Raw genomic sequence first — 15,213 nt, forward strand, 5'->3', positions numbered from 1 at the left:
TTCTTTTCTAACTTTCTGAGGAAGGTTTGATCAAGCTCAACTAGATGCTTTGGCATATGGCAGGTATGTGACCAGTGCCCCTTCTTCCACATTAGTAGCATTTATTTTCTGAATCTTTCTTTTGCACAGCTTCATGCTTTTCATCCTTCTTTTACATTGCTTGTGGTGAAGGGTATTATTTGGTGCAAGACGAGAATCATGATTAAAATTTCTTCCTCGACCACGGCCATGACCACGACTGGGGCCATGACCTCTTCCACGCCTAGAATGGCAAAAATTTGCCTCATTCACTTCAGGGAATGGGGCAGTACTAGTAGGTCGACTTTCATGATTTTTCATTAATAATTCATTATGTTGTTCAGCCACTAGAAGATGTGAAATTAGATCAGAATATTTTTTGAACTACATCTCTCGGTATTGCTGCTGCAGGAGCATATTCGAGGCAGGAAAAGTGGAGAATGTTCTCTCCAGAATATCATGATCAGTGATATTTTCACCACATAAATTCAACTGAGAAATAATTTTAAACATGGCAGAATTATACGCGCAAATAGATTTAAAATCTTGTAGCCTCAGATGGATCCAATCAAAACGTGCTTGTAGAAGCACAACCATCTTCAGGTGCTCATATCTATCTTTTAAATTATTCCACAGCATAAGAGGATGTTTAACAGTGAGATATTCCATTTTCAAGCTCTCATCAAGGTGATGGAGAAGGAATATCATTGTCTTGGCACGGTCTTGATTCGATGCCTGATTTTTATCTTTGATGGTGTCTGCCAGACCCATCGCATCAAGATGAATTTCGGCATCAAGTACCCAAGATAGGTAGCTTTTGCCAGATATATCTAAGGCAACAAATTCACGTATAGAAAGATTTGCCATTAATTAAGAAAAAGAAAGTCAATACCTTCGAGGCTTTCAAAGTATTTGCTCGAGATGGCAGAGTCTCGTGCTGATAACGTGTTATAAAATAAAGACTATGAAGTAAATACACAAGAGAGAAGTATATAGAGAGGAATAGATTGTATATATAACTTCTACAAATGAACTCCTATTTATAGGAGGAAATAAGTGAACAATTTGATGGCCATAAGTGAACAACTTGGTGGCCACCAAGTAATATACTTGGTGGCCACACATACTTGGTTCCTAAGAATTTTAGTGGGCATCCAACTTACAACAATATGCACATTTTGTATTTCTGTTGGTAAAAGTTTGCAGTCGTCTTCTGACATCTTAACTGTTTTACTCAATATAAGAAAAGTATTAGTTTTATATATAATTATTTATATTTAAAATTTATTATTTTGATTCTAAATTTGCATGATATATGACACACGTAAAGGAGAATAAAGTGAGATAATAGATCAAAATTCCTCTAAACTGTCATGTTTTTATTAGTTTCATACTTAAATTATGTCTAGTTTATGTCACCTAGCCCCCTGAACCATAACTTTCGGTTGTTAACCCCTCCCCCCCCCCCCCCCCCCACCCCAATGCCCCCTTTACATTTTATCAATTTCATACTTAATCTATGTCTAGTTTATGTTACCTCCTGAAGTATAATTTTTAGGTGTTAAACCCTCCTGCTCATTATATGTTATCTAAGTGTGTTTACACTCCCGAAAAGCCCAAGCGACACTACATGTGTTATTTAATTTATTTTTTTCAAATTTCGTTTAGATTATTATGATTTTAATAACATAAATTCTAACTAAATAAGTAAGACTAAAGAAAAACAAAAGTTAAAAGTAACAAGGAATTAAAAGTTCAAAGGGAGATAAGAAAAAGGTAAAGAGAAAAATATAAGGAAAGCCATTTTAATCTGTCCCATTTTGCTGAGAGCTTTTCGACTGTAGAGAAATTAAAGCAGACCATTTGTATTTGGTTCAATTTCACAATAATTTCAGTCTATAATCTTTAATTTTGTCGTTGAGACTTCTCATTCTACCACATGGCCAGCCAGACCAAAAAGTACTTCAATCCATTGCACTCGATCTGAGATTTTAAAAAATTCATGTGCGAACTTCTCTGGGAAACTTTTTGAAACAAATTAAAAATGAACCTTCAACGGATTTTTTATTTTTCATTTTTTGTAGGAAAAAAAAAAAGTTAATTAAACGGATGGTTATCGATTTGAGAATTTCTTACAAAAGTCCACTTTTTGTTTCATGTGTGACGATAAGGCCACTGTATGTATCACCACTTTCCCTAAAAGACCTAAAACATCTCAAAAGCCTCCTTCTCTTGCATTTTTACGCCATCTCACTAAAGCTCCATTTTTTTGTATTTTAATAATAGACATATTTAACTCATCAAACTCATTTAATCAAATTCATATTTTATACCCAATTAAATATAACCTAGTTAAAAAGCGGCAAAAGAATCAAATCATACTTTCTATTAAGCCACTTTTTCAAATGTAAATTTTCTTTGAATCCCCATTCAAATATATTATCTTCAATTTAAATTAAAATTCAAGTTTTTTTAAATAGCATATTTTTTCCACATTAAACAACATATTCTTTCCACATTAAAATAGAATTACACAGATAACACAAAGATTACATTTGTATCGATTTAACCTATAAAAAATCTAATAAAATCACATATTTTAAAAAATAAAGCCAGTGCAAATTTTTCCTCTTTATTTTTAGTTATTTATTTTTATGTATGTAGTGAATAATTTTTGGCATCTCCATTCCATACCATCGAGATCTTTTTATTTCTCAAAATTTTCATTACTATAATACTTGTTTTAAAATACTATATTATTATTCTTATTTTTTATTTTAAAATATTATATTATTAGTCTTATATGAAATATAATATATTATTAATTTATTTCATGTTATGATATAGATATTCCGACTTGTCATGTTAATGTCTAGCAATATATAAACTAAAGCTCTAAAGTAACTCAAATTCAATTTTTAAATTTTAATTTTAATTTTTTAAAGTTATTCATAGATTTAAAGAATTCATATTTTAATTCTAATTCATTTTGATTATATGCTAGTTTGTTCCTTTGCCGTTTTTAAACCGGTTCATATTTGATTGGATATAAAATATGAATTTAATTAAATGAGTTTGATGAGTTAAACAAGTCCATTATTTAAAAAATATGGGGCTCTAATGACGTGGCATGCCAATTAGGAGAGAAAGAAACTTTGAGGTGTTTAGGTACTTTTAGAGGAAAGTAGTGATACTTGAGTGCCTTTATTATCCTAAATGAAATAAAAGTAACTTTTGTAGGAAATTCCGTAAAACTTAAGTGACCATCCAGAAATTAACTAGAAAAAAAAAGACATATAAGTTTAGATAAGATGAAATTGATGTCACAATGGCCTTGGAAGAACTTCTGAATGTGCAGTTCTTCAAAGTAAACTAAAATATTTTTTGACTTGACACTCTTCTTAATAAACTATATATGGGTTTTTTTCACTAAATTATTCTTATTAATTATGCTTTCAAAATGTAATTAAGTTTCACTACTAAAATTTTATGTAATTACTTAACAATAAAGATAATATTGAAGAAAAATAATAAATTTTTGATTTCCTAAAATGAACAAGTTAAAAAAAATCTACTTTTGGCATAAGGAACAAATAAATAAGAATAACAGCGAAAAGTGGCCAAACCATAGAATTTTGCCCGGACGAGACGATTCAATGGTGGGACATGAATGACCCAACCGCCATGTTCAATAGTGGGACATGAATGACCCAACCGCCATGTGAACGAAAAGCTATACTTTTTGCATTATATACTCACCTCAGTCTTTCTAGCGGCATTAGTTACCAGATTCATTCAGTAACAGCCTTAGGATAACGAAGTTCTTTATTTTCATTACTATAAAAGAAAAGAACAGAATTTAGCGGACAACTCATGTAACTAAACATAAAAGTCGTCACTAATCTTATGTAATGATTGATTAGCGAAGAATTTTAAAAAAAAAATCATGTTAGCTACAGGCTATTTATCGACACATTAACAACAAATTTCATAACTATTTTTTTTTAATTCAAGATATGTATTTTCGAATAAATTCCAAATAAATTAATGAAAATGGCTAGTCATAGTTCTTGTGAGGTTTAATTTCCATGAAGGGAATTTATATGAAACCTCTTTTGCAAGTTCCAACCTTCCTCATGAACCATCTCATCAACAGGTACAGGCCCTTGAGGGCCATTACCCTTTTTCCATTTTTAGCTCAATCATTGCAAAATAAATACAACTCGTTCGAAAGTTGCTGGACATTTTTCGTTTTCCCAATTGTCTATGTTCGTCTACATACGAAAAACGTGTAGGGAATCATAGCCACTTAAATTGTGACTCCAATTATTTTAAAAAGTAAAAACGATCAGATTAAGAAATAGTAACATACCTATTACAGTAACTAGAGTCTTCTTTTCTTCAATTTAATTGATTTTAAAATATTATGGTCACTAGAGCATTAATCAACCTGAAATTGGTTTTTTGTTAGAAAAAATTACATTTACCTCCCTATAGATTGTAACACACTCTTTTATATTTTACATAACATAATTAAATTATGATTAATAAATGAATAAGTATGTTAATTATGTGTTTAATTGCTTACCATCTACCATCAATTAAATTAGCTTAGTTATGTTTTCAGTTTCATTGTTTGATGCATGTACAGATATACCGATAGATAGCGAGGATACTACAAAAGTTTACATTTTTTAAAGGTTAAGAATATGCTATTTCTCGATTCTATAATTAGTTAGTGTTCATTTTTCATTTTTCAAATCTTGTTACTTTTAACCGTACATTTGTTTTTATTTATATTTTAATTTTTAAGAGTGTCAAAATTGTTTGCAGTAGTGATCAAACGGATGGTGATATGATTACATTTATAAAAACATGATAGGTAATCTTATTTTACAAAAAGATAGTATTACGCTGGTTTAGAAAGAAGAAGAGGTGTCATAACTCATATATATACAATTTGTTTTGACATATTAATGTTAAAGTTTGCGGAACCTAAAGCAAAAGCTATATAAATGCGTTTTGAAGTGATTAAAATAAGAATTTGTGACTTCGAATTTGGTCTATCGCAGAACTTTTGTTTTATATAAGATCTCGTCAGAACAAATTTGACAGTATTTTATGAAGACTTATTAACTCTTACTACTTTAAGATTATTTTATTTGGTTGGCCAACAGGGTCTTTCACAGGCGAAAGCATTGTTGTTCCCCCGTGTTCAGAACTGTAGAAAACCACAATCAGAAACTGGAAAAAATCGGTAAGTAAAAAAAAAACGAAATGTAAACCGTGTAAAGTTGTAAAAATTGCGTAAATGAAGAAATATCCGAGACCACGTAATTCACCGTGTGTCCTTAAGGAATTTAACCCCTCATTGTACCCGAGGTTATGGATTATTTCCTCCCAGGATATAACGGATATATTGTCGTAGGAGTGGCGGTACCTCAAATGCCTACGACTTCAACGAACTCAAATTAGAACGAAACACAAAAAGAAGACTCGATAGTTTTTATTTGTTGAAAAAGAATGAAGAATTTGCAATGCAAGAAAAAAATTTGATGAGTCAAAAACGAGGCAATGCCTGGGTTTATATAGCCTCGAACATGCCTCGTTCGAATAGGCTTGGTGGTCGTGGGAAAGGCCATGCCTTTTCCGAAAAAAAATAAGAACGTTGGGAAGTTGGGATTTAAATTTAATTAATTACTAATTAACTAATTAATATTTTCCAGCGAAAAAATAAAAAAATAATTTCAGAAAATGAAGATAGAATTTGGTCCAAAAAGATTATCAATCAATCAGACCATTTGACCAAATCCAAATCCAAAGCCGAGCGACGACGACGAAAGTGTTCCTCTTCTCAACCCTTTAAGAGCTAGAAGAAGTCTTTCTAATATAAAGACATAACTTTCCCTTTCTACCACTAATGTGGTACAAAGCTCATTTTCAAAGGAACTTTGCTTTAAACTTCATTTTCCTTCCATTGTCTTTTCCCTCCATTTTCATTCACACCAACTTTAGTTACTTCAATCATTAACTAGCTTTAACAAGCATATCGTAGTATGTTTCATGTTCTATATCAGTCACTAGTAATAAGTATTATTTCATTCTTAAGCGTGATTTACAAGTTCAAGGTCTAAGAATGAAGTTATCTTTGTTAAGGAATGGTGAAACTTCTCGATACAAATTGGAGTTAATTGAGTGGCAAAACGACAACCGTACACCAGGTGAAAAATAAAAATCATACATTGAAACCTGCAAGAAATGTACGTTCCAACAGATACAGCTTGTTGTACTCTGGGCAATTCGCAGAATTGCCCTTCTTTTGGGGTGGTCTTTAAATTTTGCCCCTCATATTTGAAATCTTTAAATTTTACCCTTATTTAAATCCATGAGTTTCGTGTTCGAACCCCACACAAATCAAAATTTTAAAAAAATTCGCAAGGCGAGTTTAAATTTCGCTATGCCCCCATCGCATAAACTTGTGAAGGAATTAGCAAAGTTATGCGGACCCGCATACTTATGCCTTATGGGCGTACTTGAAGCATAAGTATGCCGGTTCCAAGATAACTTTGATAATTCCTTCACAAGTTTATGCCGGATCCGCATAAAAGTTTGTCCATTAAAAGTATGCCCCCATCGCATAAACTTGTTTAGGAATTACCAAACTTATGCCGATGGGGGCATACTTATGCCTTATGGGCAAACTTTGTTCAAAGATATATATGCATTTTTTTAACCACTTCAACCGTGTTAGAACGAGTTACAAACATCCGTACAAACCTATGTAAATATTGAATCAGTGATGTACTTAATTTCTTTTTCAATTCCCACGTAATATCTTCCTGATACCTTCAAATATGTACACTCTTTAGAATCTAAACAAAGCAGATCACTTCAAGTCCATATTTCAGAGCCAATTAATCCTTAAAGCATCTTTATAAACTCTGAGAACTTTTTTTTGTCCAAAACCACGCTTATGAGTAAACTACCGCTTGCCTTATAAGGCAAAGTTTAAATTTTGATGCCCCCTCCGTGCCAGACTTTTAGTTATGTTTAACTAAAAGTCTCTGCGGCGACTTTGCCTGAAGGGAAGACATTTAGTTATGCCGATCCGCATAACTTAACTTTTTCTTAAAGATTGTATGCGGATTACATGACACTCCACGATCCTTCCTTACGAATTTTTTTTATTTATTTTATGCCTCGAGCTTGGGTTCGAACCCAGAACTTCACGTATTCGCTCATCTTTCCAAGCAAAAGGTAAAATTTAAAGACCACAAATATGAAGGGCAAAATTTAAAGACCACAAATTTGAAGGGCAAAATTTAAAGACCACCCCAAACGAAGGGCAATCCGTGCAAAAAAATGTTGTACTCTCTTTGATGTTTTTGCCTTTTAACTCATGTGACGAGTAGTTGAGTATTAGTGGGGTTTGGGGCAATACTTTGACCATATATAGTTGGAAGTTTCGTATTGAACTATTTAGTAGACTTTTGTCCAATATCTGATTGAAATATTTTTACTTTTGGTCCCTCTATTATCAGTCAGTTCAATTTTGGCTTTTGAAATATATTTCATTAAGCATATTTAATCTTAAATTGATTAAGATGTGTTTTTGGTTCCTTTTACATGGAAAATATGCTATGTTTAGATTGTTTGTAGATTAGAGTACCTTCAAATAGAGAGTAATAATACAATGACATAACACACCATTAATTAAATGATTTATTAGTCAATAATCCGTAAATATAGTAAAAATGTATATCCACGAGCAGAAAGATTAAAAGTGCATGTTTCGATTAATTGAATGATAAATATGCTTAACTAGATATCACAACGACCAACACCAAAATTTGTCGATATCTCAAGGTCTGAAAATAAAAATTAATAGTATTTGAAGTTGAAATTGAAAAGGGGTACTATTTGGAAGTTTGTGTTTGAACTTCAGCTAAGGGGGGAAAAAAGAACTTGTGGCGAAAATTATTGTTTCATTTGGTGTATTCTTAAACAAGCTCTCAATATTTCACGAGTGTGTCAAATACTAAAATTTAATACTTACAAATAGTGATCTTCGAATCTTCTAAGGCATTCTTTGTGGAGCCGTTGTCATTTTTTTTCTCTAATTCATAAAAAGAAAGCAATAGTAAGCAACCAAAAGAAAATTTTACAAGAAGCATGTTAAAACAGTTGGAAGGGAATTTCCTTAACTTTAGGAAACTCTAATGATTGGTCTCGAGTATTCTTTTTTCGGAAAAGGCTCAAATATACCATCCAACTATCGGAAATGGCTCATTTACGCCACTCATCAATAGTTTGGCTCATTTATGCCATCGAACTATAGGAAATGACTCATTTATGCCACTCATCAATAGTTTGACTCATTTATGTCATCACCCATTATCAAAATGACTCATCCAGGCCATTTTTCATTAACGCTGGTTTTATAATACCAGCTATGACACGTGACCTCCAATTAGAAGTCAACTTTATTTAATTAAATCAGCCCAATTTTAAATACCAAATTATTAAAAAATCCGACCCATACACCTTACCCACCCACAACCATAATCTAGTTGGAAGCCACGTGTCATATATGGTATTGTAAAACTAGCTTTAATGAAATATGACATTGATGAGTGGCATAAATGAGTCAAACTATTGATGAGTGGCATAAATGAGTCATTTTCCATAGTTCGACGGCATAAATAAGCTATTTTCTATAGTTCGATGGCATAAATAAGTCAAACTATTGACGAGTGGCATAAATGAGCCATTTCTGATAGTTGGATGGCATATTTGAGCCTTTTCCGATCTTTTTTATTCCTGCTCTATAATTGAAATAATTCAAACTATAGAAATATAATATTTTTGTCATAGTTACTATTGTTGTTGTTGTTGATATATTATTGTTGTTGTTGCGGTAAGAAAGTTTGTTGCATGAAATTCTAACACAATAGCTGCAAATAACAAAAACTCTTACTCCCTCCGTTCCATATTATTTGGCCACATTACTAAAAATATATGTCCCAAATTACTTGTTCATTTACAAAACTAAGATAAATTAATTAAATCTTTCCCATCTTGTCTTTGGTATTAAATGTTCTTGAAAACAGTCAATGTTGATTAGAATGTATTTATTGGAGAGAGATAGAGGTAAGGTAGTAAAATACATTTTTTTTTTTATGATTTCTTAATGAAAGCGTTAAGCGTCTGAAAAGCCGATCAAGTAATATGAGCATTTTAGGAGTATTATCTTACGGGATAAAAGTACTTCACATGAAGTTTCCAAAGAAATCTAAATCTCCACATTTAAGTTACATTACTTCTAGAATTGGTATGTTATCAGCTACTTGCCTCGCAATAGTCACTTTGTAGTAATAGCTCGTAACTTATCATGAGTCACCATGAAGAATTGCACTATGGAAATAGCGCACTAATTTAATCTCGTACCTAAACCTGTATTTAAAGTAAATCCAGATGCATCACTACTTTCAAATATGAATCACCTATACATATACAAAAATATTCAAAATAACAAATATATAAATGTATCCCATTCGTTTTGAACTCGTTGCCTTAAATTCCTGGCTTCGTCTATGCTAGTGTGAGCATGCAAGTTTAGTTGACACCATCTCCTTGTACAATAAATACGTGTTTGGACGAGGCGAAGTTAGTAAGTAGGGAAGGGAGTTCAATTGAATTCTTTTCGTCAAAAAATCATACTATGAAAATAGGGTAAAATATTTCTTTTTGATTATATATAAATTATTGAACGTTCTTAACATTACTATTATATATAAGAGCAAATGTGAGGACTTTTGTAGTCCTCACAATAATTTCCTAATTTTTTAAAAACTTTTTAATGAATTACTTTTATGTCCTAATTTTATTTATTTAAGTCAATTTTTTTGTTTTTTATTTTTGAAGTCTACTTTTCAAAAGCTATCGAACCTGGGGACTTTGGTAGTCCTCACAATAATTTTCAAATTTTTTTAAAACTTTTTAATTAATTACTTTTAGGTCCTAATCTTATTTATTTAAGTCAATTTTTTTGTTTTTGTTTTTTAAAGTCTACTTTTCAAAAGCTATCGAACCTCCTACCTCATTTTTCACGTTCTTTGATTTTTCGATTGGTGCTCGATATCCGCATTTGAGGCCAATTAATCCGTATAATTCGCACCGCATCGCGCCTATTCGGGGAGCGCTTCCTCCAAAGATTTTTTTTTTCCATATCCATGTTCGAACCCCTAATCCCCGATTAAGAGAGAGCGCCTCCATCTGCTGCACAAGTTAAATTATGTATTTTTCTTAAAAGTTCATTAACTATGTATAGATTATTTATTTAGAACTAAATAACTTCAGAAAATTAGAATACATAAGTTATAATGTCAGATTCTGGTTCCAAATTTGATTTGAATTAAATAATTTCATCAAAATGGAAGTTAAAATATTAAAGGAGTGGAATGAAAATTTTGCTTTCATATAACTACCCACTTGTGGGACTACAATGGGTATATGGTGGTTATTGTTGTTGTTGTACACTTGTACTAACACAAATTATATTTCTTTAGTTAAAATATCTACTTTTATATTTTGAGTTTGGGCCCGGGCTTAGCACGGGCCTCACATAACTAGTAAGAAACATAAAAGGAGTTCGAGAGTTGCTTAGATTTTTTGAACCCCCCTTCTATGAACCTATGATCCTACAAAACCATTTTTTGCGCGGATTGTCCTTCTTTTGGGGTAGTCTCTAATTTTGTCCTTCGATTAAAAAAGTGGCCGAAAATATCTCGAGGTTCTGGGTTCGAACTCTCGCTCAGTCCAAAAAAAAAACGCAAGGCAAGGATTTTGCAAAAAGTCTGTCTTATGCGGCAGATTTTGTTTTAAGGCATGACTAAAAGTCTGTTGTCTCCGGCATAGGTCCATAGAAATATATGCCTTGCGAAATTACTACTCCCTCCGTTTCAATTTGTATGAACCCATTTGACTGGGCACGACATTTAAGAAAGAGGAAAGACTTTTGAAACTTGTGGTTCAAAATAAGCCTTGAAAATTTGTGTGGCTGTAAATCATTCATAAAGTGAATTTGTTTCCAAATTAGGAAAGAGGTCATTCATTTTGGCTCGGACTAAAAAGGAAATAGATTCAAACAAATTGAAACAGAGGGAATATTATTTTCTACTCTGCTGAATTTTGAACCCAAAACTTCGAAGTATTTTCGGTCACTTTTTAAGCGAAAGGCAAAAATTAAAGACCATCGAATAGTGGGAAAAAAATTAAAGACCAGTCCGTATGAAGGCCAATTGGGCAAATTGCCCTTTCAAAAGGTGTCAAAAGTATGAGGGCAATTCGCAGAATTGCCCTTCTTTTGGGGTGGTCTTTAAATTTTGCCCTTCATATTTGAAATCTTTAAATTTTGCCCTTCGCTAAATCCCATAGGTTTCAGGTTCGAACCCCCACACAGTCAAAATTTTTAAAAAATTCGCAAGGCAAAGTTTAAATTTCGCTATGCCCCCATCGCATACGATTGTGAAGGAATTAGCAAAGTTATGCGGACCCGCATACTTATGCCTTGTCGGGCGTACTTGACATAAGTATGCCGGATTCAGTAAGCATAACTTTGATAATTCCTTCATAAGTTTATGCCGGATCGCATAAAAGTTTGCCCATTAAAGTATGCCCCATCGGCATAAACTTGTTAAGGATTTACCAAACTTATGCCGATGGGGGCATACTTATGCTTATGGGCAAACTTTGCCTTCAAGCATATATATGTATTTTTTCAAGCATATATACCAAAGTTACATGGAAAAGTATTATGCTACAACCAAATGTCCATCCCGTATACAAATTCACACTTTGGCCGGCAATACAAGGTAGATTAGCAACCTGTTGATGACTTCGTAAATATTTTCCCATCTTCTCATGTAAGGACCCAAGAAATATTTTCCCATCTTTATTTTGAATGCTCCATCACAAAAGGATTGTGGTGCGATTGTTGGTATGGTCGGGGTACACTAGAAGAATAAATGCAAGATGAAATCACATGGATCTCACACATTGCTAGACACAAATCGTGCCACCGCTCCATTACTTGCCGCATTTTTGGTATGCTAGTGGCATTGGTTTGGAGAGAAAGGAACCTACTCGATTTCAAAATACTCGCTTTCTTCGATAGACTCTGCAGAGAGATTGCACAACATATTCACATCCAAGGCAGAACAACTTCAAATGGCAGAGCTCGTCGCTATGAATTGCTATCCCTAGCTAAGTGTAGTTGATTAAAACTCGGCCCGTTGTTTTTTTAATGTAATAGTTGCTCCTAGTTTGACTTATACAAGTTAGTGAGTAGGAATTTTACCATGTACGTTGAAGGTCGGCTTCAACTTTGTCCGTACAAGTTTTTTGGATGGAATAAAATAGACTTTCAACCAAAAAAAAGTTTGCCTTATAAGGCAAAGTTTAAATTTTATATGCCCCCTCACAGACTTTTAGTTATGTTTAACTAAAAGTCCCTGCTGAGGGGGCAAACTTTGCCTCGAGGGGCAGACTTTTAGTTATGCCGATCCGGCATAACTTTAACTTTTTCTTAAAGATTGTATGCTGGATCCGGCATACACTCCCCTAGTCCTGCCTTGCGCAATTATTTTTTTATTTTATGCTTGAGCGGGGGTTCGAACCCAGAATTTCATGTATTCGCTCATCTTTTCAAGCAAAGGGCAAAATTTAAAGACCACAAATATGAAGGGCAAAATTTAAAGACCACAAATTTGAGTGGCAAAATTTAAAGACCACCCCAAACGAAGGGCAATCCGTGCAAAAAAATGAAAGTATGAGTTCTCTTGGAAAACTACATGGGCTGGATTCTGGAGAAAGCATCTGCAACCATAATCATGAAAATCAATATTTCACTTTATATCTTGGGCTATTGATAAACAACAAAACCCAATGTTGTTCCTTATTATTAAAGGTGTCAACCGGTTCCAACCGGAACCGGTTATGGAACCGGTTAAGGAACCGGCCGTTTCGTTAAAAACCGAACCGCTTAACCGGTTCCAGTTTAACTTGATTCCGGTTTATCGGTTTTAAACTCCAAACCGGACCCGGTCCGGTTGGAGTGTTTAAAATATATTTTTTTTTGTTTTTTGTATTATATATATATATATATATATATATATATTATAGTATTTATTTGTATATTGTAGGTATATTTACATATGTTATACAACTTTATAATTAAAGTTTAAATATTTACCGACTAATGACCCTTAAAATGTCATTAAGAATACGTAATAATAGTGTTTTCGTATACATATATATGTATAACTTACATATACTTATATATATGTATAACTTAATATATATAGTATATATACTTATATACTATATATACTTATATATATATGTATAACTTAATATATCTACTATATATATATATAACTTAATATATATACTAAATATATGTATAACTTAATATATATACTATATATATATTAAGTTATACATATATATATAACTTACATATACTTATATATATGTATAACTTAATATATATAGTATATATACTTATATACTATATATACTTATATATATGTATAACTTAATATATGTACTATATATATGTATAAATTAATATATATACTATATATATGTATAACTTAATATATATACTAAATATAGGTATAACTTAATATATATACATACATACTATATATACTATATATATACTATATATACTTAATATATATACTAAATATGTGTATAACTTAATATATATACTATATATGTGTATAACTTAATATATATACATACATACTATATATACTATATATACTATATATACTTAATATATATACTAAATATGTGTATAACTTAATATATATACTATATATATGTATATATATGTACTTTTTTTTTTTTTTTTTTTAATTTTCCTTTGTTAAACCGTTCCGAGTTTCCGGTTTTATCCTGGCTTGCCCTAAAATATCGAACCGGACGGTAAACAATTATCTGTTAATCGGAACAGGTTAACCGGTTCCATTCGGTTAGAAGTTTAACGGTCCAAGTTCGGTTAAAACCGGTTAGCCCGAACCGCTTGACACCTTTACTTATTATGTTGTCAATTTGTTAATATCAAGAGCAAAATTGAGAAAATTAAGCTGGGTGTCCATTTGGGCATGTAGTCTGCCGATTTTGACCCAACTATAGGTTTCTTACCCCAATTATCCCTTCGCTCATTTAGTTTGCAACATGCTCTGTTTTTTGGGTCTATCTCTCCCATGGCTTCTCCATCTCCTTCTACACTTACCCTAAGCTACCCACTCAACTAACCCATTTCCTTTCTCCCATATTCCTCTTCATTCGCTCCTTGAGTCTTGAATCTTGAGTTCCTTCTGGATTTTCTTTCTTTGTCTTCTGCTTTTTCTTTTTTTCCGTCCCTAAAATGTCAACATGAATTTCTACATTCTTGTTTTTTGAATTTCTCACATCAAGAACCTGAAAATTGATTGAGTGAGTGTTTCAGTCAAAGAATATTATTGGATTGTCTCAATTTTTGTGTGTGAATCTTTAAAAAAGACAGAAATTAAGGTTTCTTTCATCTGGTCCATTCTATATTTTTTTAATCAATTCTTTTGGATATCAGTATTTGATATTTGTGTTTGAACGTTTTTCTTAAAGCAAATGCTTTGGGACTTTTCATCCTTAAGTGATTTTCGTATTTTTTCCTCTACAAGAGCATTCCACTGGAACTGCCTTCGAATGCAGAATAATTCAGAAGAACGAAGAAAACAAAAAGAGAAGCTTTTAAATTGTTATAATTTTTTTTGCAATGCCATCGTTGGTTTCCACATCGAAGGCGATTAGTTGTTTAGTTGCACACAAAACTTGGTCAACAAAGGTTGGGGAATGATAAAACCAGTTGGAGATTAGGAAATCATGGTCAAGTACTATGCTTGGGTGAATGTATATGTCATATATATGTAATGTACTATAGTGTATAACGATGTATACGTAAAGTTACAAAAGAAGTTGAGTAATTTATATATAACTATACATAACAGATATATTATCTATACACCTAATTTGAGTTGGTTTCGTGTGTTTATGCGAAACATATAGATATAAACAAAGTATATGTAATATTTATATAAGCTATGCATAGCATATACATTACCTACAAACTAAATGCGTGGACCA

The 15,213-nt window shown here is 32.1% G+C and overlaps 1 protein-coding gene across 1 annotated transcript; it reads right to left on the reverse strand.

The window, feature by feature from the left end:
• Window positions 1-402: 402 nt before the first annotated feature.
• LOC132031878 (uncharacterized) lies at window positions 403-885 on the reverse strand. The gene has a single exon (XM_059421755.1). The coding sequence runs from the start codon at window positions 883-885 to the stop codon at window positions 403-405; it is 483 nt and encodes a 160-aa protein (XP_059277738.1).
• Window positions 886-15,213: the final 14,328 nt, after the last annotated feature.

This window comes from Lycium ferocissimum, chromosome 9 (assembly GCF_029784015.1).
Source record: "Lycium ferocissimum isolate CSIRO_LF1 chromosome 9, AGI_CSIRO_Lferr_CH_V1, whole genome shotgun sequence".
Classification (NCBI taxonomy): Eukaryota; Viridiplantae; Streptophyta; class Magnoliopsida; order Solanales; family Solanaceae; genus Lycium; species Lycium ferocissimum.